Source organism: Anser cygnoides, chromosome 2 (assembly GCF_040182565.1).
Source record: "Anser cygnoides isolate HZ-2024a breed goose chromosome 2, Taihu_goose_T2T_genome, whole genome shotgun sequence".
NCBI classification, from domain to species: domain Eukaryota; kingdom Metazoa; phylum Chordata; class Aves; order Anseriformes; family Anatidae; genus Anser; species Anser cygnoides.
The window spans coordinates 29,272,799-29,299,673 of NC_089874.1; the positions used below are offsets into that span (position 1 = coordinate 29,272,799).

The following is a 26,875-nucleotide window of genomic DNA, read 5'->3' on the forward strand; positions in this document are numbered from 1 at the left end:
TCTTAGCACCTATTCACTGTAATTTGTCAGGAAGATTGGAGAGTCTTCAGGTTTTTTGACAGCTGCTTTGCAGTCGATCAAAAGTAGAGGCATAATTTAATTCCTGTGTCCTCACTAGAAAAAACACTTTCACTCTTATACAGTGGGAGTAGCATGGGCTACAGAATGGGGCAGAGAACAGGACAGACACTTCGGCTGTGCAGCTTCCATTCAAGCGTGTGCCCTGCTCATTATTTGTGTGTCCAGTACGGGAGGTCTCACACCCATCTGGTACTGAGGAAGGAACTGGAAACAGCTGTTGTGTTTTAGGGTGATGCTGGCACAAAGAAAGGGCAACAAAACTCCGCAAATTGTGTTAATAACTGTAGATTTCATACGTAAAAACAGTTCAGGACTTTCAGTTTTCTAAGTAAGTCGTCAAAATAACTGTCCCACTTGTGTTTCTCTGCTGTGGGCTCACTTTCCTAGGTCTAACCTCTTGCAAAGGCAGGTTTATCCTGCTCCGGCAGGACAGTGACCACCCCACCTCTCACCCCTTCCTCCAAGGGAGGTTGCTCCTTGGTCTTAACTTTAATTTGGCACATGGTACATGTGAGGATATTGAATTAGACCAGCTTAGCCGTTGTGGCTTTCACTCTGAGTTGGACAGTGCTTATTAGTGGCAGTAAAAAGAGATGTTTCTTTGCTTGGTAGTCATCACAGTTTTATTCCTGTGAGAGAGATTATTTGATTTGTAACATAAGAGAAAGATGACTGTAAAAGCAGACAGAGCTCCTCACTGGTAACGTGAAGCTTAAAAATAAGTAATGGTCTTTCTGCCATTTCAGCAAATGGCCAGCAGCTTGTCCTGCAGGTGTAACTACTTTGCAAGCCCACAAATAAAGCCAGGCAGAGCCAAGGAGTGCCAGGCTGCCACCTGGGGACTCCTAGGTATTGGGTGCTTCTGTTACTCTGCACAGAGTGAAAATGTGGCAGTTAAGTTAAGTATTTGATGGGGAAGCAAATGCCTTTGAAAAAGTATTGTCCTCAATGTATCTCAAAAGCTGCCTGATGTCTTGGGCTTGGGAGTGTCTTAGCTCACTAGCTCAGAAAGCTGGTGGTACTCTGTTTGCAGTTCCTTTTTTTATTTATTAATGGTGTTATTAGTAGAGTTTCCATGGCTAGTCCCCTAGAAACAGCTGTTGGATGTATGCAGACTGAAAATAGCTTATATATGTAGAGAGGTTTCTGATTAAAACCCTTTCTTCTTTCTCCGTGCTCTTGTACCAAGATATTATAACACATTAGTAGTTCCAGTGTCTTAAGATGTTTTTATCCTAGCAGAGCATGTTAAAAAATAAGCAAACTTCTTTTCAACAGCCCAAAGATTGTAATAATTAGCACTTGGAAAATTCCACAAAGTTTTTCACAATTCATGTTTTGATGTGTAAAGCCTAATGTTTATGCTAAAAGCCATGCTAGAGATTCATTGCTTTCATTTGCACCTCTACTTGATTAATCATTTTTTTTTCTTGGACTATGACTTTTTTTTTTTCTTTTTCATTAGTTATAGTACTTTGCTCTTAATTTAACGTCTTTGATCTCCTGCTTTGATTCAAATAAATGAAACTTGGATGGTAATGTTTGAGAAGGTGGTACTCCTCTTAAATGATGAAGTCATTCTGGTTCAGTTTGTTCAGCGCTAGGTCTCCTTTTGGCTAATTGGCCCGATGAAATGTTAAAGTGGCTAGTAGACATCAAAAAAATGACTGAAAAGTGTGTCCTTAATCTGTTTTAGTGTTCTAGTAAACTTTTCTGAAGTTTTTCCTTTTTTTTTTTTTTTTTTTAAGAGCTTAGACATCAGAGGAAGGCCTTATTAAATTGTTTTTACCTCATACTGCAGGGGGCTTTAATGGAAAAAGGAAAAATGTTTGAAACTGTTGAATCTTTGTTCTTTTTACAAGGCACAAACATAGAGTCCACACAAGTGGGATTTAATAATTGGGCTTATTGCTTTCACGGCAATGAAAAATGCCTGGGTACTGGGGTTTACTGAACTGGTTAAAAGGATACTAAGCAACCCCATACACTATACACTTGAAAAAGTATATAGAAGTATAAATACATTAATTGTCAAAATGTTAATCAGTCCTATAGAACGTATGTATGAAGCCTAAGAGGGCATTCACAGATTCTCTCTACGTGGTATTTTGCAGACTTACCAGTACCACAGTGACACCTGGAAGAGCATCTGCATTTCTGAGAGTACCTGAGTCAATAACATACCCTCTAGAGTCTTTGAGTATCCATCTAAGCTGATGATGGACATCTAAGGTGTCTCCTCCAGGACTGAGAATAAGTAGCATGGCATATCTTGCACTGAGCTGCATTTTCTCCGTTGCTTCTCCTTTAACCACCACCAAGAAAGCCCTCAGGGCCCAGACAGGCTTTGTGCGTGTTGCCTTGTAATGGCTGTACTGTGCCTCCATGTATGCTGACTGCCACAGGGTGAGCCATCCTTGGCAGGCAGTGCATGGCCCCTGCACTTAAGAGGTGGAGCATGAACCTCTGCTGTACATAGCTAGGGTACCGTGGCCACAAGACAGAGCAGTAGTACAAGGATATTTACAATATATGTTTTTTAGAGTCAAGAGGCATACATTCTTTGCTAAAAATCCTTTAAGAGTTGAAATTAATGGTGTCATGGAATCAGGCACATCATGGAGTTTTTAACGACTATTTCTTCCCTTGCATTGTGGTTTAAGCCAGCAGGCAGCTCAGCACCACACAGCCATCCACTCACTTCCCCACAGTGTAAGGGGGGAGAGAATCAGAAGAAAGGTAAAACTTGTGGGTTGAGAGAAAGAGTTTAATACAACAGAAAACAAAGGGATAATAATAATAATGATAAAAAGTATGGAAAACAAGTGATGCACGATGCAGTTGCTTACCACCCACTAACCAATGTACAGCCTGTCCCAAGCAGCAGCAGCCACACCCCTGGCCAATCCCTTGTATTTATTGCTCAGCATGATGCCATATGGTGTGGGATATCCCTTTGGCAGGTCTGGGTCAGCTGTCCTGGCTGTGTCCCCTCCCAGCTCCTTGTGCACCCCCAGCCTCCTCTCTGGCAGGGCAGCACAAGAAGCTGAAATGTCCTTGGCTCTGTGCAAGAACTGCTTTACAACAATCAAAACATTGGAGTGTTATCAGCATTATTCTCATCCTAAATCCAAAACACAGTGCCATACCAGCTACTAGGAAGAAAATTAACTCTATCCCAGCTGAAACCAAGACACTTTGTAATTGAAATAAATGCTTCATTTATTCCCCTCTAAATTAAACAGTTAAGATACCATAGTATTCTCTGCAGACTCTATGTTGCAATCACAACGAATGAATCTGAAATTCTCTGGAATTGCCTCTGGGAGGAGATGGTTGAGGTTTTTGCACCAGTCTGTCCATGTTCTTATTGCTTCTTACTGTTTCTTCTTGAATAATCACTAGTGTTGGACAAGAAAAACATGCAATTTTGAGAGTTCTCTGTGTCAGGCTTTCTGCCTGGCTGGCTTTTCCTACTGTTGCTGCAGGATCTCGTAATGCTATTGTGCTCTGAAGGCTAGAGAGATTCAGTGTTCACTGCAACTGCAATTTCTAGTGCATGCTGTAAGAACAAAGCTGATATTATGAACAAGTTGGTTGCCTGTTCTTTCATTTCTCATATCATCTGTCAGCTCATCTCCTGAATCCTGAATCATTTAAGCTCTTCCCAACCTGACATTGCTTTGGTAATTTCTATTGTTTTGCCATGTAACCAGGCACTATCATTTGTTACTTTTATTTATGAAACAGAAGAGATCTGCAATAATTAGTGAGTTTAGTGCTAGAAGGTTTTGTGAAGTTTATAAGGTTACCTAAGTGTCTTCTCTGCTAGTTTAGTTGGAGTCAGGCTGAACAGTGAGTTTTGTTCATCCTTAATTTGAGTGAAGCTGGCATCTTTTTCATCCTTTGAGTCATTAGCTATTACATGCTTCCAGCATATTCATATCGATGATCAAACCTCTGCTGTGCTAATAAGTGTGATGTTTTCATCAAACACCACAACTGCTCTCTCTCTCCCACTCCTCAAAGGAACTGGGGCAAAAAATATGATGGAATGGGCTCAAGGCTTGAGATAAGGACAGGGAGATTGCTCACCAGTTTCCATCATGGGACTCAGCATAGGGAGATCAATGTAATTTATTGCCTATCACTAGTTGACTAGAACAGTGAGAAACAAACAGCAAACTAAAACCGCCTATCCCCCATTCACCTTCTTCCAGCTCCTCCCCCCAAGTGGTGCTGGGGAACAGGGAATGGGGGCTGCGGTCAGTCCCTAACGCTTCGTCTGCGCTGCTCCTTCACGGTCACTCTCTGCCCCTGCTCCACGCGGGGTCCCTCCCACGGGATGCCGTCCTTCCCAAACTGAGCCTGTGGGGGCTGCCCACAGGCAGCAGCTCTTCAAGAACTGTTCCCACATGGCTCTGTACCATGGGGTCCATCCCCCAGAAGCAAACTGCTCCAGCACGGGTCCCCCATGGGCGGCAGCTCCCCCCCAGACCCCTGCTCCTGCGTGGGCTCCTCTCCACGGGCTGCAGCTCCGGCCCGGGGCCTGCTCCTGCGGGGGCTCTCCATGGGCCGCAGCCTCCTCCAGGCCACATCCACCTGCTGCACCGGGGGCTCCTCCACGGGCTGCAGCGTGGAGATCTGCTCTGTGTGGGACCCATGGGCTGCAGGGGGACAGCCTGCTCCACCAGGGGCCTCTCCCCAGGCCGCAGGGGAACTGCTGCTGCGTGCCTGGAGCACCTCCTGCCCTCCTGCTGCACTGACCTTGGGGGCTGCAGGCTGGTTCTCACCCCTCTCTCCCAGCTCTTGTTGCACAGCAGTTTTTTTCCCCCTTCCTTGACTCTGCTCTCCCAGAGCCCCAACCAACATCACTCCCTGGCGTGGCTCTGGCCAGCAGTGGGTCCCTTTTGGAGCTGGCTGGAGCTGGCTCTGATCTGACATGGGGCAGCTACTGGGCTCTGCTCACAGAGGCCACCCTTGCAGGCCTTCTCTCCCCACTCTCCCTTCCCCTTGGCCTTATCATGTAAATTCAATACAATAAGCAGTTTTTCCCTAAATTTTTACCCCTTTTCTAGCTATGTGATAGCTTACAAATCATTCCAGTGTTGTGGCTCTAAATTTATTTTCTGTAGGCTTACACAGTTATGCTCCATTTCACTGTACACCTGGACTTCGATCTTGTTACCCAACCATTGTGTCTTTGCCCTGCGTTCACCAGACCACAGGGAAATTTCTATCAGAGACAAAGTTGTGTGAACCCATTCTGTAGCTTCAGACTTTATTTTACCTCAAGGTACTATTTACTTTGCTTGGCAGACCAAGGCATGAGAATGCAGAGTATTAAAGAGGGCTTGGGACAGCCACACAAGCCATTGTTACAGGTGGTCTGAGAGTGAAACCAAACCAGTAATTTAACAGTTTATCTTGCAGCATTATGGTAGAGAATAGAAGAAACAGATACAAGCCTCTGAGCATTCGCTATTCTAAGATCATGAAATATATATATATTTTTTCCCAAAGAAGTCATTCTGATGTAGCTACATACTCTTCTACTGAAATCTCCAGAAAATTTATATTGCCCTCTTAGATGAAGATAAAGGCCAAGACTGGAAAACTATCAAAATGTTGGCTGAATTTGTTAGCTTATTAGTGCATCAGATTCTCCATCCCAGAAGTCTCACATATGTTTGTTATAAAACCAGTGTACAGTGCGTGAAATAGCCTACTCTAATTATAATCTAGACAATGCCAGGAAATTGGAGCTAATTCAGATAACTTACTATTAAGTCATCTAACGTGGCAGTATATGCCATGAGATAAAATTGCTTGGATGCAGACTGGCAACAAGGGAAATATTATGTGGCAAGATCATGCAATTTTTTTTCTTCTTTCAGCCAACAAATTAGAAGCTCATTTGAAAAGTCAGCTTAATTTGATATACTGATGTGATGATGCCAACTTGGACAGCATTTAGCTCACAGGAAGCAAATCTTGTAAAAGTGAAGCCCAAAATCTGCAGTGACAGAATGTAATTATTTTGCAATCCTATTTCATTTCGGCATCTAAAAATCTACAGTTGATAAGCTATAACATCTTTGGGTTGTATTTTCACTGTACTTTAGGTCCGTTTTATAGGCAGTGAATCAATATGCTTCTATACTAAACAGTGTATGAAAGAAGTTGATCTCTGGTTAATTGAGAATCTGGCAAATGGACAGGTACGAAGGCTGTATAGAATATATATTAAAAAAAAAAAAAAAGAAAAGAGAGAGAGAAAAATAAATCATGCAAAAATTTGGGCAGTTTGCAGCTGTGCTTCTTGGTTGCTCTGTTGTCCCACTGCATACTAGGCCAGACTTTCTGATTTAGGACTCTTGAATTCTCATCTGAAGAACTCTGTCTTGACTCAATGCGTTTGGCACTGTATTTAGCAAGTTTTGCTAAAAGGTTGCTAAAATCTTGTCCTTTCATTTTAAGGATTCCTTTCTAACAGTTTAGCTCTTTTTTTTTTTCCCTCATGCTTTGATATGAAACTCCTGTCTAAAGAAATGTACTAAAGACACGAAGAAAAAGACTCTATGATCATACTGTTTGATATACCCCATGCAGATAAGCTATGAGAGAGAAAGCCCTTACTGAGACATGTTGACTTTTAAAATTTGGAAAAGTAGATAATAAAGTGATTTTATTTTTCTCTTTTTACTTTAATATTTTTCCTCCCAGAGATCACTAGTTGTAAAGCAAGGGTGTCTTTCTTAACTATGATTAATTCATTAATTTTGTACAACAATTCTGAATATTTTCCAGACCCCAGGAGAGTACATCCTAGCTTACTCGTGGGTCTGAGAAATGATGATATTGCTCATGTTTAGACCTGGAAGTATTAGGACCTGTAAAACAAAACTTATTTATGATCTCTGTTAATCTCATTAAGACTTACATGAATCCTATGTACCTCAGCATCTGAACAAAATACAGTCATACATGGAAGCAAAAAATGTACATATTTTACAATACTATGAGGTATATAATCTCATGGCATTGTTTTCTTACAGAATCCAACCTTTGGTCACTTCAGATAGTTGACAGTTACAATTTCCTTCTCTGCTTCTGCTTCTCAATTTTTGTCGTCCTCCTTCCATTTATCTTTCCTCTTGCCCATATGTCCTCTTAACCTTCTTCTGTCTCTTTAATGTACAATGCGAAAGATATCTTGAGGGAGTTCAGCTTCCAATGTTCAAAGAAGTCTCTTAGACAAGCACGAAATGAAGAGTTTTGAAACCTCTGTCATTCTTCCTGATTTGAAAGATTGAAGAAAGGCTGGTTTTGATGTTACAGTCAGTTCCTCCTCACACAGTTCCCCTGTTCTGAGTTCTCCTCCGAAGTGGAGAAGCAGTAAGGCTTTGTAAGAAAAGGATTGTCCTTTTTTTGTTTATTTGTTTTAATGACAAAATCTATGTTATCCAATTTTACCTGAAGCTTTCAAAAAAATAATTATATATATATAAAGGTTAATAAAGGTAGAAGTAACTGAAACAAGTTGTTATAATGGCAAATGTTGCACAGCCTCGTCTCAGCAGCGTGGCACTGCCTAGTGATAGAGACTTGGGTGCTTACCCCTGGCTATCAGGATTGCTTGTCTCGGGACATGTTCCTCTGATACAGGCATTCTTGCCCTGGTGCTTTTTCAAGGATATATATCAAAGTCTTTTTTCTCTTCATGCACATCGATTGCATGTTTTTGCTTGCCTTATTCTCTGTGTACACTGAGTATTTTGAATGTGCTGGAATTTACTTCTGTTCTTATTTCTCATTCCTTCAAAATCCTCCTTTCAAAAGACTGTTAGCTATCTTCAGCTCAGAAGACCCTTTCAACCATGCTGTTGGTGGGCAGACACGTTTCATCTGTGCACTGTGCTGCTCAAGGAAGAGTCACGCCGTGAGGAAAGAAAAGGCAGGAGCTCCTGCTTCTTGCCTTTTGTGAACATACAGCAAAGGTACCTGCTCTAGACATACCTTAGATCTGCTTCCTACTCATGCACCCTGGAATCATTAGAAGAGCAGTGGATGCTAGGAGGCAACATAAATTCAAGAGCAAATTGTTTGCTTTCATGGAAGAAAAAGCCATCTAAGTCCACTAGATACAGTGGCTGACATACAAGTGCTTGCCCAGCAAGTGCTGAGCCAAATGATACTTGACTTGATAGTGTAAATGCAAGAAATCCCTCCTGGACGTTATAAAAAGAGGCATTTTTTTTTGTTGTTGTTCTGCAAACATTCATTTCAAATTTCCTACCCATTAGAATCCTTCGCTAGTCAGCTGTTTCCTAAAAGGAGATGCTGTGCTACTACTTGGCAAGTAATGCTTTGCTTATGCTGTCCCTGTCTTCCCCAGCTCTTTGGTTTTATAGTTCAAGGTACTATTTGACTATTTATTATTGCAAATATAAATTATTTTGAAATCTGCTCTGCTCTTGGGGCAGAGAAGCCTCACAGCACATGCTTTGATATGCCTTTGATCATATCAGATCTTGTTGTGGTTCATTGCTTTATGACATATTTTTCCTTGCTCTTATTTGTCCCCCACTGCTATCCTGCAGTTTTTTACAGTGACTTCTAGTCACTCTTTAGCTCACTCCAGGCACTTTTTTGTTCTAGTTGGTCAGAATTTTACTACTTTCAGTAACTAGCCTATAGGATTCTTTACCATGCCTGCTCAGTATATATATATATATATATATATATATTTAATAGCATTAGCAAGTTCGTTATTAATGTGTCCTTATTGAACATATTTCCAGTGTGGTGTGTTAACTGAACAAGATTAGTGCAATTGGTTATCCATGTGACACACCATCTGCCATCCGGATATAGATAAAAAGCCTTGCTTATGGTAATGCATATTTTAAATATTTCCTACATCAAATATCATTGTTGATTTTTTTTCTGTCATCACATTGTTTTATGTATAGTATGGATTTGGCCAACTTAGGATTTTATTTTTTTTTTTCAGATGAAATGATCTTACCAAACTATATTCAATTTCTCCAGTAAAAATAGCAAGATGTGTCCTTAAGGTAATGACAAGCTTTGCTTTCCTTTTACATTTTTCTCTAATGACTTGAAGTCAGAGTGCTTCTATTTCTCGTGTTTCTTATTTAAACTTGATGTGCTAAGAGTGCACATTGATGTTCATATAACTTAAAACTGTTTGAAGAATTAATGTATCCTTTTTTCTCATCCTTCTGCCCCAGAAATCTCTCTGCTGCAGCATTGTTACACTCAAAACCTTGCTTATGGGCAAACAGGATGTACACCTTTTTATCTAAGTAAAGCTAAGAATTTATTGTTAGTATAACTGAAATCGAAGCAGTCTAACCATCTTTTAAAAAAATACTATTTTTTTTCTTGTTTGGAAGCAATTTAATGTACAATTAAAGTACAGTGAATCTGCTGGAAAAATCATCAGTCTTGTTGCAAATGTGTTTCTTATATACATAGTTTAATATAGTTAATGTGGGTGTTTTGCATGGTAATTGGCAGCTACTGGAGTAGGACTTAAAAACTTTAAGCATCAAAATAATAATAAATGTTATTATCACGTATCATTTTCTTATTACCTCTTAGTATTATTATAGTTATATAAAGCCTTAAGTAATAGCAGAAATCTTTATACACTATAAGAACTTGTTAAACATAAATACAGTTTTTAAGAATTGGTCGTCAGGCTTTTTTTGATGAGGTACATGAAGTATTCTGGAGAAACAAATTGCATTGCCATTTCATTAATCTAAGGTGGCAGATGGAAGTCTTGTCATCTTCAGTACCACCTCATTTCAAAGAGAATGCATTAACGGGGGTGGCGTGTAGTAATTTGTAATGTAAATAATGTTTTGCGTTTCTGAAAGGGCCCATTTACAATTTTGAGGCTATTAGACTTTTGCTCCAGCTTTTTTAGCACTTTTATTCTGCAATGAGACTAGAGAGCCAGTTTGAGATTGACAATTAAGTTCTTGTTTGTGCTGGCAGAGCTTCCTTTTATATTTCTGTAAAACTGAGCAAAACACTGCTACTAATGTTTTGCTCATCAGCTAGTAAGTGGAGGCCATTTAAGGCAGAAATGTGGAGTTCAGCTCCAGCTGCTGTTCTAATGTTGCAGAAAGCTTTTGCGGCAGTTCATTAAATTCAACTTCAGGCAGTCACAAAACTGCCAGCTAATTATTTTTTTCTTTCTTTTGCTGAGTGAAACCTTGTGTCACCGATTTCCACTCATAAAATGCAGCTGCAGAGCTCTTCATTCTTGGAGAGTGAAAAAGCAGAGCACCAAGGAAGACAGCAATATAATCCTTAAAACAGCAGGTAGCTTTGAGCTGAAGAAACTTTATTTTCTCTCAAGTTGTCAGACTAATTTGGGACTACATTTGCTTTGTATGGGACATTGTTTCCTTGCTAGTAGGTCACATTAATAACTAGTACTTTATGGCTTGGGGACTAATAACTAGTCTTGCTAGCTCTCTGTGCCCGGCTGAGTCTGTGTGAAGACAATGATTTCAGCAAGAACTGGTCCTTGCAGAAGTCAGTGAGGGAAAGAAGAGAGGGCAGTGTGTGCATGGCTTCCTCAGCCTCCTAGAGATGTGAGGTCAGCTCTCCGGTTCAAAAGGAGTAGGTCTACAACTCAGAATTAATGTTCTTCAATGCTGCATAGCTAGAGTGTTTTAGTCTCTATTATCTTGGTTCAGAACAAATTAAATTATGACAATCTCTTTCCTTTTTGTGGAATATCAATGATATAAATCCAAATCCAAAGTTAAAATACACACATGTGGAGATTCCTGTACTGACCTTAAGTACAGAGAATTTGTCTGAACCGAGAAATGTGTTATCACATGTAGGATGATACGCACTTCTGAGATATTGTTTTAAATATACCTTGAGATCATTTGTGCTATGTGCAATTTTAAGTTGTTGTTATAATTTACAGATAAATTAACTAAAAACAGATCATCAACGTGTTTAGGGTAATATTCTGAAATACGAAATGTGAATACAAATTCTCCTGCCATGGAACTGCTCATGGCAACAGGAGCTTTGGTCGAAGTTCTGCAGGTGATGTAGTCTTCAGGGACTTCACAAATATGTAACACTTCCAAGCTAATCCACCATGCTTTTAACCCAGAATTACTGGAAAAATAATATATATTGAATGTGCTGGTATTAATTAATGTTTATTGTCATATCACAGTCAGGTTTCCAAAGAAGGTGTTCTCCATTCTGCTAAAAGGGTACATGCAGAAGAGACAGCCCTTACTATGAACTTACAATGAAAATCAACACAAAACAAGTATAACAACAAAACAGTCAAGAAAAAGTATATAATAACAGCAATAGAATGGTGTGATTGAAACTTAAATATGTAGAATTAGGTATCCTGAGGTTTCGAAATACATAACTGCCAATTTGGTTGAATGAAGAGTTTTGAAACAAATGATTTCAGCCTCAAAAATCACCTTTTAACTGTGCATATTTTTTCATTTGATAGCATGCCTTCAGATACCTCTAAGATGTTAGCTGGTAACTATTATCGTCTAACAATGATCTTAAGAGTGAGAAGATGCATCAAAAGAGAATTAAAGCTTAGACAGCGATCAGAAAAGTTCCAGGTAAGGATGAAACCTGTAATTTACTTCAAGCACCTAGACACAATAGGGACATAGGAAGAAAGTTCTTAAGGGAATTAGGTCTAGAGTATGAAAGCAAGATACAGTATGGGACTTGTCACCCTTTGTTTTTCTGCACCAGATTTCATATTCTTCCTGTGAGTACACTTTATGTAAATAAGTTTATGGTTGGTCTGGGAGGGGTTTTGTATGACTATATTAGGCAGCTCATAAAACATAATATGTTCAGATTGGATGGCCACCAAACTGTGAATGTGCATTCACAGATCTGTTAACTGGTCATGGGTCCAAATTACATTCCTATTTCCAAGTATGCATCTCAGTGAGCAGCACTGGGAAGAATTAAAAGCTGAGATTTAAGTCGCAGCTTGCCATATACAAGTAAGAAGGGTTTTTGTTTTTATAATTGTTAAGGGAATGAAAAAACAAGCCTTGCTTTCAAACTCAGCACTGAATTTGTGACTATAAACACTTTTTATTTGTAGGATAGCAAACTTGATTTGAAGTTCGTTTAGAAGAAAACAAGTAACCCTCTGCCACTTTAAAGAAATATAATGACAATACAAAGGGTATTTTTGAAAATAAACAAAAACCCACTCATCTGACTATTTTACTTTCAGAATAGAATTCTAATAAACTTCAGGACTATGTTCTAAGTACAACTCCCTAAATTTTAAAACACATGTGAACCACCAACCCTTCAAACAGACAAGTACTAAATCTTGACTTTCTCTAAGAAGATAAAGGATTTGTGAATACATAAACACACAGTAATAATTAAACAGGCTCAACTTTGAACTGTGTGAAATGTGATTGTTTGAATACGGAAAACAGTAATAGCCATCATCATAGACCACTGAAGTTTTAGCTTCACTACAGTGACGACGTGCAGGGCGTTTTTTTCTTACACAATCTTTATGTTGTTGTTTACCCCATATACCCTCAGATGATGATTACAAATATCAAGGTGCCATAAACCTGATTTTGCTGTCATGGCTGAGATGGTTAGTTTAAAACCTGTGAGACTGCAGTGCTTTGGTAAAGTCAGTCAGCAGCTTGGAATTTGTGTAGCATGAATGAAAAATATATCTGAAAGGTTTGCTGTGATGGTCACTACACTGGTCATTGTCACCATATGATTAAGGAAAGATGATCTCTGTAATGGCACCACCTGTAAACTTCAATGAAATAGCTGACAAGCAGTTTGGAAAAGACGGTCTAATCAGACTGACAAATCTATTATTAGCATTTGTGCATTCTGCACTATTTTCCACAGAAAAACACTCCTACTTTTTCTAACAGGAAATCCACCCATTTCACTGTCAAAAGAACACCCTACTGAGATAAGGATTATTAAAAATACAGCAACCCACAGATGGCAAAACACTTCAGGGACAGCTGCAAGGGCTATTTCAAGACATGTGAAAAGAAACCATACTAAATAAAGACATTCAAATATCCAGCAGGAAAACATTAACTACTGCTAAATGATGCACACCATAACCATTCATCACTTAGCAGCAAAAGCCAGGACAGCTGAGATCTTGAGGAAGCAGTGAAGAGGCAATACCATGGCAGATTGGCTCCATGCTGGCCCCACAACAAACAAAAGAGTAAAGGCCACCTACTCCTTGACATCTCCTCTAAGCAGTCCTGTACTCAGGAATTCCACAGAGAGCTATACTCAGAAAGAAGAGGCACTAAGTGATTGAGAGTCCTCAGATATAAGAGCACTTGTGGCCCAATTCTTGCTGTTACTGTTAAAGTAAATTGGATTATTAATGTGGAAGCAATGTATATTATGTAATACTCCACTTTGGTGGCCCAAATGTTATATAAATGAGTTAGTTTAGGCTATTAAAGTGATTCTGAGCCTTTAAAATGATTCTGTATCATTAAAATGACACTATGTCTGTCATTCTGTGTCATTAAAATGACACTACATCTCAAGTGAAATGATTGATTCAACTTAGGAAGTCTAGCCACAATTTTCTTTGTCAAGAGTACGAATGACCTGCCTCCACATCATCTCAAGACTATTCCAGTGAAATAATGACAAATGTGTGGCTTCAAAAGACAGCAATGTCCAAAAGTGGAAGAACAATCTGAAGAGAGGTTTTTGGAAGCTGTGTGCGCCACTCTGGGATGAATTTGGCTCCATCTTCTCTAGGACCCTCTCTTGGTAGAGGAGGACTGCAGCTAGGTCCCTCCTTGGTTATCTCCTCCACAGGCTGAACCTTTCCGTCCCCTCAGGGCTTCCTTGTGCGCTGCATGCTCTAGTCCCTGACCGCCTCTCCAGCTTTCTGGTCTCTCCCTTGTTCTGGGCACCCCAAACCAGATACAGGGCTCCCCACAGAGCCTTTTGAGGGCTGACATGAGGGGACTAATGACCTCCTTCAAGCTCTTACTAATGCAGCCATGTGTGCAGTTGCTTCCCTCACTGCCAGGATCAGCAGTAGAGTCATGGTCAAGTGTGCTGTTCCCCAGAAACTTTCCCCAGCCCCAGGTCCTTCTCAGCACACCTTAACCAAGGCATCCCCAGTACGGCCAAGGGCATTAGACAGCAGCCAACACTATCAGCTTGTCAAGGCAGCTCAGGGTATTAATAGCGGAAATAGCTTACACATGAGGCTGAAAGTGTCAATTTTTTTAAAGCATGGCCATGCATGAGTAGCAGCAGACCAGCGTTAACCCCCTGCCACTCAGTGACCCCTGTGCTCTCACAATGCTCAACCCTTTCCCAGTGCAAAGGTGCCTGGCAGCAGAGAACACAAGGACAAAACCTAAGAACACAAGACATCTGCCAAGGTGTGCCTCGCAGTAAGCCTCTGAACTTTTTAGATCAAACCAGGACTTAGGCAGGATGCCAGTTTTTGCAAGCATGGAGGGGATTTTTCAGTAGCATGTCACCAGAGACCAACACTCTCCATGGCCAGTGGCACTGCCCAAATGAGGGTAAGCAAAATAACTCACCTGCTCCTTCTGCTGAAATATAAGCAGTCAAGCAGAAAGAAAGACTTTCCCCAAGTCCATCTTCCCCCACTCCAAAAATTCAAATTGTTGATTCATCTGCCTGATCACTAGCTGCTATTTGGATACACGTTCAGCTTTGGTGTGCCTAAGAAAACAACCAGAAAATGCAGAAATATCCTTTTACATAGCCAAATTGTGATTAGTGATGCCAAACAGATCCTGAATGGCTGCTTACGCCCATTACTGTTTCAGCGGGACAATTTTTTTGACTCATTACTGTTGATCTTTACATTACCAGAAGGCTAAATTATGCACAGTGCTTATCTAAGCATTCTGCCTTAGATATTTATTCATCTTCTTTCATTATGCTTGTATTGGAAAATCATATTCTATTTTTTAAGTAAAGAAACATCCCGTCTGTAAAGTCTGTAAATGCTAGTCTATAAGCCATTACTTTCAAAGTCTTGCAACCAATTGCCAAAATCCTACTACAAGTTTTCTTTACTGAATGTGAAGAACTTATGATCTTCTTAGCATACAATAGGTAATTCTCTTCCATAGAGCTGAAATGGGAATTTTACTTTTGGTCTTCCAAGTATATTTTTTAATTGTTTGTAGAATTCTGCCTGTACTGAATTGAACAGCTTTAAATGACTTAAAATTTTCATTTATTAAATTGCAGGTGGAAAGACAAATCTAATGCTTCTGTTATTTTACTGTAGATTCCAGCAAAAGAAAATAACGTAGATAGTAGGAACTTTTGAAAATTCTGAAATGCCTCTAAAATCAGAGTTGTGTACTCTCAAAGTTGGGTTGAAACTTGTTAAGGGATAGCATGGAAGAGTTACTGGGGAGGTAATTAATAAAATTGGACTGAAGTCCATCAACTGGTATGTAAATATATACTATTGATTTATTGGATATACATATATCGATCAAGTAAATATGCATTGTAAACTTTTATGCAAACAAGGACTGCAGGAATGGGCTTTGATCGTATATCAGAAAGTATTTTTCTTTCTTTTTTAAGACAAATACTATTTTAAAAAAAGTACTTTACCAACTTCTTTCAAAAAAATAAGACTATTTAAAAGGTGGTCATATTTTAAGGACCAGTCTTTTATTGTTGCTCTATCCCAGAACAGTATACTTCATCCATTAAAAAAAAAAAAAAGACATGAAATGATTTTGAGTTTATATTTATTGTCAGCAATACATCAGTTATGTAAAAATAACCCAGATGAAAATGTAAGACTTGTTACATTTTCATGTCATCTGTATTAACTGAATAAAGCTTAGTGACAATATACACAAATTTGCAGTTGTTGTACGTAAACATTTTGTGCTTTAAAAAAGAAATGTACATAATTTAAAAAATAAAAATGCATTACACAATTTACAAATTAACATTAACAAAAAAAAAAGGTAAACATTCCTCAGACAGCTGCCTCCTTGTTCTACAAAATAAATATTCAAGTAAATTAAGTTAGGCAAAATAAACTCTTAACTTTGGGTGAGCACAATTTACATAAAGGTAAAAAGACAGATTTCCATTTAATTCAAGGTATATTTTACAGTGATTTATACACAGAGTTTTTAAATTGGTCTCTTCCGATTGTAATACTGGAAAACAAACTTTATTACATTTTGGCAGGAGGAAGGGAGCTTCAAAATGGATACTTTATACTAAATATAAACAAGCTTGTGCAGTTGCACCAAAGCTTCAAAAAGGAACTGCTCCAGGACTCAAAGCAGACACAGCATTCTAGAAACTACAGGTTTAAAAAGGAAAATACAAACCACCACATCAACAGGAAAATGTCTACTTTGCTATTTTCTGAATGGTTTATTTGATCACTGGAAACGTTACTTTCACAAACTAACAATCTACAGTAGTGGCTGCTTTAGGCACTGGATTTGTAGAAGCACTCTGATTTTTAAAGCAAAATGCTTTTCATTCTATACTGATAACTCACCTATTATTTATTTCTGTGTCAGTGCTAAAGGGCTTAGTCACCTTTGCAACTTTTAGCTTTACATACAATTTCAGCCATATTTATAGCCTAATATTTTTTTTCTTGATAAAGAGGGAAGCCATTCTGGCTTCAAATTTCTGTGCACTTTGTTTGTAAAAAATAAAAATAAAAAATGCACTCTAGATTTTAAATGCAGCACTAGTATGATGCAGATGTGCATCAGCAAAATTAGCTGTCCAGATATAAAATGTAATGCAGACTAAAATACTTGCATGGATTGCAAAGGCCAAACATTTAAATAAACTCCTATCCCTTTCTTCATTTTTAAGTACTATTTAGGGAGAAACAGGAGATGGTATGCCTTTAGCTTCATGTTATTAACTTCTTAGATTTTGGGCATAGAAATCTTCAAGGTAAAAACTAGGCAACAGCTTCTGCTAAGACCAGCCCATATAATACTAAAGCTGTCTTGTTGCCAGTGAAAGAACCTGTTCCCTCAATTCCCTATTAGTCCAATACCATTTGACAACACAGAATCGGACTTTTAAAGTACAGAAATCATGATTAAGCTTTGTGTTTCCACATTTTTACCATTCTTTACCATTCAAACTTTACAACTTTTTCATCTTATTTTTTGCACATCTGATAAAATAGGAATCAAATAGTTTTTTCTTGTCTTCTTGTCTCCTACTCAGGAATGCTGAAATAATCAAATACATATAGATTTGTTTTTCTTTTTTCTTTCCTATGGATCTTTACAGAGAAATGTAAGACTGAAGCCCCCAGTTCTGCAACACATATGTGAACGAACCACTGCTGAGGTAGGGGGCCATGGCACTTCACCAACTGTGGATCAAGGTGTAAAATGAGAAAATAAACGTACAAAAGATTGTTATTGTCATTCCTCTCTGCTTATTATTCCCATTCAGGGAAGTACTTATGCAGTGGCAGTAAGATCATTTTCCTTTTACAGTAACACCACACTGGTAATGTAAGTTAGCTAAGTTAAAGTAGGGCCATAATTTTTCTTGGACATTGCACAAAATTAACATTGGTTCCAATAATTATTCTATATGGAGTAAAAGTAGGCAATTTTAAAGAATGATGTTATCTATTGATGTCAATGAGAGTTGTCATTGATTTCAGTGAATCTGGGCCAAAGTTTGCAAATCTAGTTTTATTCAGTGTGCAAAGACTGGTGCTTCTTGAGTAAATAGTGCGATGAGTAGGCAGAAATGGTTTAGGTTATAAAAAAGACCTGAGAACCTAATACTGAGCTTTACATAACAATTATTTTTGACAGGTTGCCTGATAAAATTTTGTAATTGTATTGCTTAATAGTGGCACAGTCACTTATATGTTTGCTTCAGGCTACACACAGAAGCCATTTTATGAGAATAACCCTTCTCAGGTCATGAATCACATCTGTAACAGGCATGTAGATACAGTGGCAAGTCAATAAGCTTCATGTCAGAAGCATAACACTGAAATGCCATAAGCATGGGAGAGGTTAACAGTGAGCTTTTATACTGCCGGAGTTTTAAAAAAAGTTATGACTATTAAAATGGCAAAACTACTATCTTACTGTTTACTTGCCGGTACACTCAAGAGTTTAACTGAATAATTAAAAGAGTCTATCCAATTATCCTAATTAGAAAAGACAAAAAAGGGCTCTGAGTATTGCACTGTCAGCAACAGTGAAAATGCTCTCATTAGTGAAAGAAAAAAAGCAAAACTTTTTCCTTTTAGTTGAACAAACAATCAGAATACCGTTTTAGACAGTAAGTATGTCACTCAAGATTAGAGGGCAACTGCTTTTCTTTTTCTTTTCTTTTTTTTTTTTTCTAACAAAGTTAACAAATATAAAAAATCTAGTCATAAACAGCCTTCAAAGTACAATTAGAAACCAGCAGGACAATCTATACTTGTATAGGTAGATGGGGCAAGAAACTAGACACTTGTATTACTGCCATGATATAGACTACAAATGGCCGCTGTGACGAGACATGGTGTATGCAGTACACGTCTTTAGCCGATTCCATCCAGTCGCAGTCCAAACTGAATGCTACTCTCTTCAGGATTCAAGACCAGTCTACTTGACACTCCTTGCACAAGATACATCATCATCCTTTCTGAAAAGAGGCAGTTTCTATGGCAATACTAGTTAAGTGCATATCATGCTGCACTAATATAGTGCAAAAAATTGCCTTACACGTAGCAAAAAAGATGCAGGCAACAGTTTGAGTTAGAGAAAGTAGAAACGTATTGTAACATTTACAATTGGTATTATATTTTTCCAGGCAGCAACTGCTAGAAAATACTGAATCTGAGAATGCCTCCTTTCTGGATGTATACATGAGGCCTTTATACTTTGGAGTGATAACAGGACAGAATTTTGCAAGTGAGTCTTTGCCCTCTGAAATGCAGGTTAACACAAGTTATCATCAACTGCCAAACTGTTGAACTTGCTCGTGGGTTAGTCTCAGTTAAAAGTTAATTTTATACTAAGCACTAAAATGCTCTTTAACAAGTATATAATCTGGTAGAGTAATACATATGGTTCAACTGAGTATATATGTTATGCTTGAATATAAAGAGTCATAGACAGCTTCGTACAAACTCTTCATGCGTACTGATTATACTTGGTTAATGTTGCAGGGGCTTTCAACTGTTAATACAATGTCAGCTACAGTATTCTGGAGACAGAAGTGGTGCTTATAGCTTGTAAGACTGAGGAAAGACCACAAAAATCTCCAGCTGCAGTGTCTACTAATGTGATTCTGCCAGATTTCTCAGTGCTGATGGTCTAAAGTAAAGCAATAATACCTTGAATATCCATAGGCATTATGAAATCCATCTGTCTCTACCTGTGGTACAGTTACGAAAAAAAAAAAAAAAAAAAAAGAATTCAAAACACTTAATCCACTCCATAGAAAATCCCTGTGGCTTTGGATACCTTCTGATTCCAATCCAATAATTAAGACTCCATTTGTCACCATGAGAAGTTATATTTTACATATCTGCATCTCCATCATAAGCCAAGGTTAAAGGTTTCAGTCGGTTGTTCTGCCTTCTCTGGGGCTTCTTTGGCTTTTTGCTGAAACAATAAGATGATTTGTAAATAGAACAAGAAACTGATGACATAGAAATGATGGATTTCATTCTTCAATGAAAGATGACTGTGTCATTTTAAGATAATGCATTTGGTTGTTCATTTGTAAAAGCTACATACCTAAAACCTTCACTTGGATCAGCAATTATCTCTTTATCAACTCAAAGCAACACCTAATTCAAAGCTCAGTTGTCCGGAAACAGGCTGTTAGGGTGCTCACATGACTTTGATGAAATCCTTGGCACATAATCGTGCAAGATCAGAAAGTTTTCAGAAAAGCCCAGAGCAATATTTGTTCATGTATCAAAGCAGCAATCAGGTTCTTATAAATTATGTGACTCAAATCTTAAGTTCTCTTGACATATCAAGGGTTTCCACATTAAAGTTCCATCTTGTAATTAGTTTTATGTCATTATACTTTCTAGAGTGACTAAAGGTAATTCTAGATTTTAAAATCTTAAGTCTCAATTAGCAGGGATATGGTTTTCAGCTGTAATCCCTCCCTGTCTAGCCTTGAATTTGATTTTAACCCAGCAGTATTTCCAATACATTTGCCATAGTTTTAAAAAGACACCAAGCCAAAGAAAAATGTGTAATATATGCATTTTATCTTTAGTTAGATTATGTGAGCTTTATTTCTTGCCTTGTTTAGATGATACTATAAGCATTTCTTTAAATCAGGCCTCTGCATTCTCATTGTTTTCCAAAAAGCTTATCTCAGCTATATCAATCAGACTACCCAAATCGAAATCTTTGTTCCCAAAACAGGGGGGTTGCAGTGGCCTCATTCTGACAAATTTGCAGTGGAGCTGCAGGCTAATGGATTTTCTTTCCCTCAGAAAATAAAATATTTTCTTCCTTACTTACAGATAAGTGAGATTTGGGGGAACATTTACTAAAAAAAATAAATCCAGAAGTCCCCCAAATGCTGCCTATGCAGTACAGCCAAGAGCCTGATGTCTAAGACCACACTTCCCTCACCTTCTACCTTCATGGTCATTTGAATCAGAAATTCCAAACAGGATCAAAAAACTTCAGGGAGAGCATTCTCAAAAATTACTTGCTTTTGCAAAAAAAAATCTTCACTTGCTCAGCCAATAAGATTTTCAACAGAATATGATTTCATGTATGAAAAACACGAGAAAATTTCCAGCCTTATTTTGGTTGTATATCTCTATATCCTGTCAAATATCAAATCAGACTTGCCTGGTTATTAAATTTCCTTCTTGCTATTTCTCTCTGCACTTTGTGATACAGCTACAATGAAATTATCATGGACACAGTACAGTCATTCTTAACAGAGATAAACCAAGCAAAAATAAGCTATACACTGAGATATTACATATTTGCAAGAAGTTCTCCTGACCTCAAGACAGTCTGTCAGTTTATCCATCATCTGGGCTACAACCAGAGCCCATGAACCTCAGCTTGGACAAAAGAATATGGAAATTTAAACATCGCAGTTCACAGAAGTCCCTGCAGTTTCTACAGCTGCATATATATAAATGCTTGCATTATGGTCTGTGTGGGACTGCTTGTTTGTAAATAATTAAAGAACTCACCAGGCTAGATAGATCATAGAAACAATAAAGATGAGTAAAACAAATGCACCAGCAGCTACACCATAAACCCAGGTCTTCAGCCTCCCATCTAAAAGGAATGAATGTTAGTCAGTAGTGTTTGAGTTAGTCTTGTTGAATTATTAGTTCTGATATGCTACAGAATTACTTTTATAATCCAAAATAAATGTCTTCACAAGCAATTATAGCTTAATACTATTAAACAACTGAGCAATAGCTTCTCTGTGCGCTTCTGTTCTGCTTTTCAGCTGAAGTCTGGAAAATCCAAATGGAGCTGAGATGTGGGGCAGAGGCAGCATGGCAGCAAGTGGGAGCCACAAGGAACCCAGTCCCTGGGCCCACTGGCAATTCCTTCAGCAGGATGGCAAGGTAGCGTGTCAGCCTAGGGATCATTTATGCTTTTAACAACACCTTCCATTCTACCTCTGGAAATACAATTTGTCTGCTACTTTAATTCTTGTAGCTATTTAATTTTCCATTTTAAAATATGTTTAACACTTGTTTGACCTCATCAAAACCTTAGCTGCACATACACAATTTTCACTACAGCAGAAAGTAATACTTTTTCAATTTCTTCCTATACCAAAGGCAAGTCTTGTTGTTATTAAACAACTTCCCCTCACAGAACAAGCCAAACATTACCAAAAAGGACAACCCATGCTCAGAAATAGAGCAACAGTCTGTTTCTAAGAAGGACTGTACTTATGTGCAGCCTGTGCAGTTTGTATTTTGGACATGATGACCCTGCAGGCTGAGGTATACATCCCACTCTCCTGTTTGCCTTGATCCTAGATGCTTATCCTTGGAAATCTAAGGGAAGAATGGTGTGACTTTGTCTGTCCTTTTTTTTTTTTTTTTCTTTTCTGAACCCCAAACGAGCAACCCAAGGTTAGAGCATGTTGTTTGACTCCCTGCTTTTATATGACTAATTGTACACACTGCTAAACTGCTTTTTGAAAACATTCTTTTACATGGGACTTGCTAGCCTTATTGCACTGCCTTGAAAATTCTGTTAAAAGCTGAAGTATTTCATTTGCAAGGGGCAAAATCATTATTTCATGAAGCCATGTGTATATTTGAAATATCACAGTAAGCAAACACAGCTAATTTTTTTCTGACCACTTACTGCTTCCTGATACCTCTGTAAAACCAAAAAAGGCATAACCAATGCAGCTGATGCTTCTGCAACTTAATAAAAACAAAAGTCATGAAGACTGGCTTTGTTCAGATTCACAGTATTCATCAGTATTCATTCAGTATTCACCTCTATTGCTGTGCAGTTAATTTCAGGCTTTCTGTTCTCTAACAATGCAAATTCTAACAGTCATGAACAACTTGGTCAAGACTAATATAAAAACATTTTAGCTTCATTATACTAATCAACCTAATAACATTATAATTGATGGTAACTCATATAATGGAAATAACGGATCCATTAAAGATGGATTGAACAATAGATTTGACCTGATATATCCAATGATATGATAGTAGGAATAAGGGAAATTTAGACTTCAATACTTCTAAACAGGTAATTTTCTTCCCTCCTTGGTTTATTTCCATTGGTAAATGTAATTGTTTGTTTTAAAATAGTATTATCTCATTGAAAGAAGACTGGCATTATCTTGTGTATAGATTTATTTAATTTTGTCAAAACAGGGAACTCTGTTAATGAGGTCATTCACATTATGCAAGCACATGCATCGAACCCAGGCACTCTCAATTCCCCCGGGATGGATTATTTCTAAGTATATGAGGGAATGGGTGTCTCAAACTCATCTGCTTTGGGTAATGTATCAGCACAGACATCCCCACGGATAGTCTAAATACCCTCCTTTCTGGAACTGCAATATAATTTGTTGAAGAGTGTGAAAGACTTTAAAACTATTTAAGACTATTCTAAACCTAGATTTAGTAACTGCAAGAAGAGGAATAATCACAGCAGAGTAAACCTTTTCACAGTTAAACCTTTTCAAAACCTTTTCATAGTTACCTAATCCTGGAATGAAAACAATCAAGTATAAATCTTGTCTGAAGTGCCAAATGTTTACTGTCTTACACATTTGCTCATACCTTCCCTGGAGGAGTTAGTTCTACTTAGTACTGTTGTTTATATCTGAGCTGAGCTATGTCTCCTTCCTAACTCAAACCAGGAATTACTGGAAATTTGGTAAGGTTTCATGAAATCCATCAACCATTCCTTGTTCCAAAAAACATGCGTGAGGTGACATGAGCATCCTCGTTCTATGCAGTTGAAGGCGGCTATCTGACATTTGCTTATTGTCAGCACTCCTACTGCTACAGTCCACCCTATGGCATTTTTAGGTGGAGTTAGCTAGAGTGAATAAAAAAATAACATATTTGGCAAGATGTTACTTTTTTAAAGGAGGGCCAGAAAAGTTCAGTTTTCTTTTTTATTGTGGATTAAAGTATTCACTAATTGGAGTAAAGACCATTTTATCGCAGGTATCAAATATAGTATCGCAGTACAAAAAGCAGTCAATACTACTAGGACTAATGGGACCTAACTGAAGTATTTCTAACACAAACATGATTTAATCTGCTTATTATAAGTATTGCTGCAGTTCTCTAGTTGCAGCATTTTAGAGATTATGCATGTAAAGATGTTGTTTTCAATCTTCAGAATTCAAACATTCATAAAAGTTTTAGTAAGAAATAAATACTAAGACAAGCGTGGAAGAATATTTAGCTCTATGTAATTTATATTTTATGAAAGTTTTATTTATATCAATGTTAGTATCAGAAAATATTTACTGAAATTTGATTACATGATGGACTTTATCAAGCATTTTTAATGGGATAACTGTCGATATATTTCTTATCACTCAGGTGCTTGCTCAGCTCTAAAGAACATGGTCAATCATATGAGCGAATGTTGCCTATAGTGATTTAGAGCATGTCTATGCTAAATATCAAGATTATGGCCAGGTTTCATCTAACATGAATTAGTTTAGATATGGATATGTAAGAAAAGAATTACCATATCTATACCGATTGTTTCCCTGCAATTCATGCCATGACAGCAAACTTCAAGCAGCCCTTATCCTCTACAGACTTCAGTGCCACCTCACTCCTTTTTCAACAGCATTATTATGATAATCTAATATCCTGGCTTGCACCTTTGAAATCAACACCCTTCTAATTTCAAATAGATTCTGTGAATTTTAAGTAGCAGGGATTAAAAGAAATCTTCTGTAATACAAGATGTGATTAAATATATTGATAGGGTAGCAGAGAAGGGTAGGGATTTACTTATGCCTCTTCCTCTGTTTTCAGTCAAGGCAGATGCCCGTCTTCTTAAATGAACATTTAAGGATTTTTGTTTTCTTCCTTGGCACCACAAAAATGTAAATGCCAGGCCCTGCAGCAGTAGTTAAACATTATGAACTGCTCATTGCATGACTTCACCTGGCCCAAAAGGCTGTAGAAACCAGGTCCTTCCTCGTCCTGACTGGTTACTGGAGGGCTGGGTAGGGTTCACAGCTCGACTGGTTTTCACATCTCCCTTTTTGTCCTCCATGGTGGGGATCACCACCACTGGGATGAGAGTGCACTGTTCGAGTGTGCCATCAGAGGACATTACTTCAGTGTATCCATCTTCACAACTGCACGTTCTAGTCTGTAGGGAACAAGTGTTTTACACTGTGTAGCAGAAGAACACAGTTTCCTGTGAGCTATAAGGCATAACAACACGGATGACTGGAAGAGAAGACTGTTTTGATGACTGTTAGCCTGGAGAGTACGTCTTATATTTTTATGCAGGATTGTACCAAATAAACAGAGATTGTTCAACATTTAATTGAAAGGTAGAAAATGGTCTTAGGTTGATTTTAACAAATAATGATTAGCAGAATCTCTGAAAATGCTTTTTATTGGCACAATCTTTAAAATGCAGGGTGTGCGAAGCCCTCATGGGGGTGTTTAATGCTCCAATGCAGTAGCACATACCTCACTGCAGTAAGCGTGGGGTTGACTGCACGGTGGGTTACATGACCTGTCAGCATCTGGTTGGCGCTTCACTAAACAGCCCCCTGTAGGACAGAAAATCATATTTTGACATGGTAACACCTCTCCACTGATGAAATTACTGTTGTCATTATTTGCTACAGTATGTCATGGATTACCATTTTATTACTAATTTGAATTTAAGAGTCCTACTCTTAATCCTGGGTGAAATATTTTATTGGTAGAGTAAGGATATAGCATATTTATTTCCATTCATGTGCATTTTAGAAAACTAATATTTGGCAAGTGAACCTTTTTTGTTCCCTTTGTTCCTTTGCTGTTGCTCAAAAAAAGTTTAAATGTTTTGTGCTTGGGGAAACATTTTTGTTTCCTTGGTCCCTCCTTAAAACTATCATATTAAAACTGTGCCACAATGAAAGCATATTTTTTATTTATATCTTTGCCTGTCAAACTGAAAACAAACTGCTCATCCAGTTTATGAATGGATACCTGTTTTCTGATGCTCCTCATTAGTCACTTCTACACATGCTATAGCTTTGCCTCTTATGAAGCCATGCTAGTCTAAGAGAGCTTTTTCAGAAGGGAAGAACACACACTGAATGCTATGGTACGGATATAGCTGTTTGCAGACTTTCCTTTTTATACTGTTCTAGTTCTCATAGCTACATCTTTATGTACAGTGCAGTTATTGTTATGGACCAACGCACACAATCAGGCTTTCACTATCATTTCAGCCAGAATGACTTAAAAATGTTTAGAATCACTTTGAATGTACCTGGGTTTCCTTCTATCTTTCAGAAGAGGAATATGTATTACATACTTTAACATTTATACTGCAATGGGACAATTTATTCTGCATCTCCCTAATTAATTGCCTTTTTATACTGGTGTGATATGATAATGAAATCCTGATAGCTGAGGTAGGTCACAACCATAGCAGATGCAGTTAGATGTGGTTACATAGACCCAAGTGTTAACAGGATGGCTGATGAAGAACAAAGTAAACTGCTGGTTGACATAAGTTTTTCCCACACCCAGAAAGGAAAATTGTACATCCTAGCATACAAATCACATGCCTGTGAGCATCTATGTAATAAAATATCAGTCATCCAAGCAAGCTGAAGAAGGAAAGAGTTGCTTCATCGCCCATGGGAAACAACACCTTCAAGTAAAAAAGAACTATTCAGCACAGTAATATTATACAAGAAAATAATTAAAGACATTAAAATACCAGCATAATAATAATGTCTAAATTAAAATACACTCTTAAAGCCAGTTGCACAGCAAAAAGGCAGTAAAGAAACAGTCATCTAAGTAAAGCGTTGATTCTAGATCAAAATAAGTAACTTCTAAGTCAATTGTGTATGTGTACCTGTTAGTTTGATCTCTTAAATATTTTCAAAAAAAAAAATAAAAAATGTGTATTTACAACCTGCTTCACAATTATATACTTAATTCAGAGAAGTTCTCACAGAACATCATACCTAA

General features: G+C 37.9%; 1 protein-coding gene and 1 long non-coding RNA gene across 2 annotated transcripts in view; one reads left to right on the top strand and one right to left on the bottom strand.

The window, feature by feature from the left end:
* The first annotated feature begins 7,971 nt into the window (after positions 1–7,971).
* On the top strand, positions 7,972–12,233 carry LOC106037511 (uncharacterized). Its single transcript, XR_001208078.3, has 3 exons — positions 7,972–8,081; positions 9,098–9,161; positions 11,624–12,233. It is a non-coding gene; the product is annotated as an uncharacterized lncRNA (long non-coding RNA).
* Positions 12,234–15,918: 3,685 nt separating this feature from the next.
* The window catches only part of THSD7A (thrombospondin type 1 domain containing 7A), a 273,039-nt gene continuing 262,082 nt past the window's right edge, over positions 15,919–26,875 (bottom strand). Inside the window, exons 27-30 of the mRNA XM_013183445.3 lie at positions 25,370–25,452; positions 24,830–25,040; positions 21,386–21,473; positions 15,919–19,808 (exon numbers count right to left, since the gene is read on the bottom strand). Coding sequence (XP_013038899.1) covers positions 19,724–19,808; positions 21,386–21,473; positions 24,830–25,040; positions 25,370–25,452 — 467 coding nt within the window. The 3' untranslated portion in view covers positions 15,919–19,723. The remainder of the gene's footprint in view (positions 19,809–21,385; positions 21,474–24,829; positions 25,041–25,369; positions 25,453–26,875) is intronic.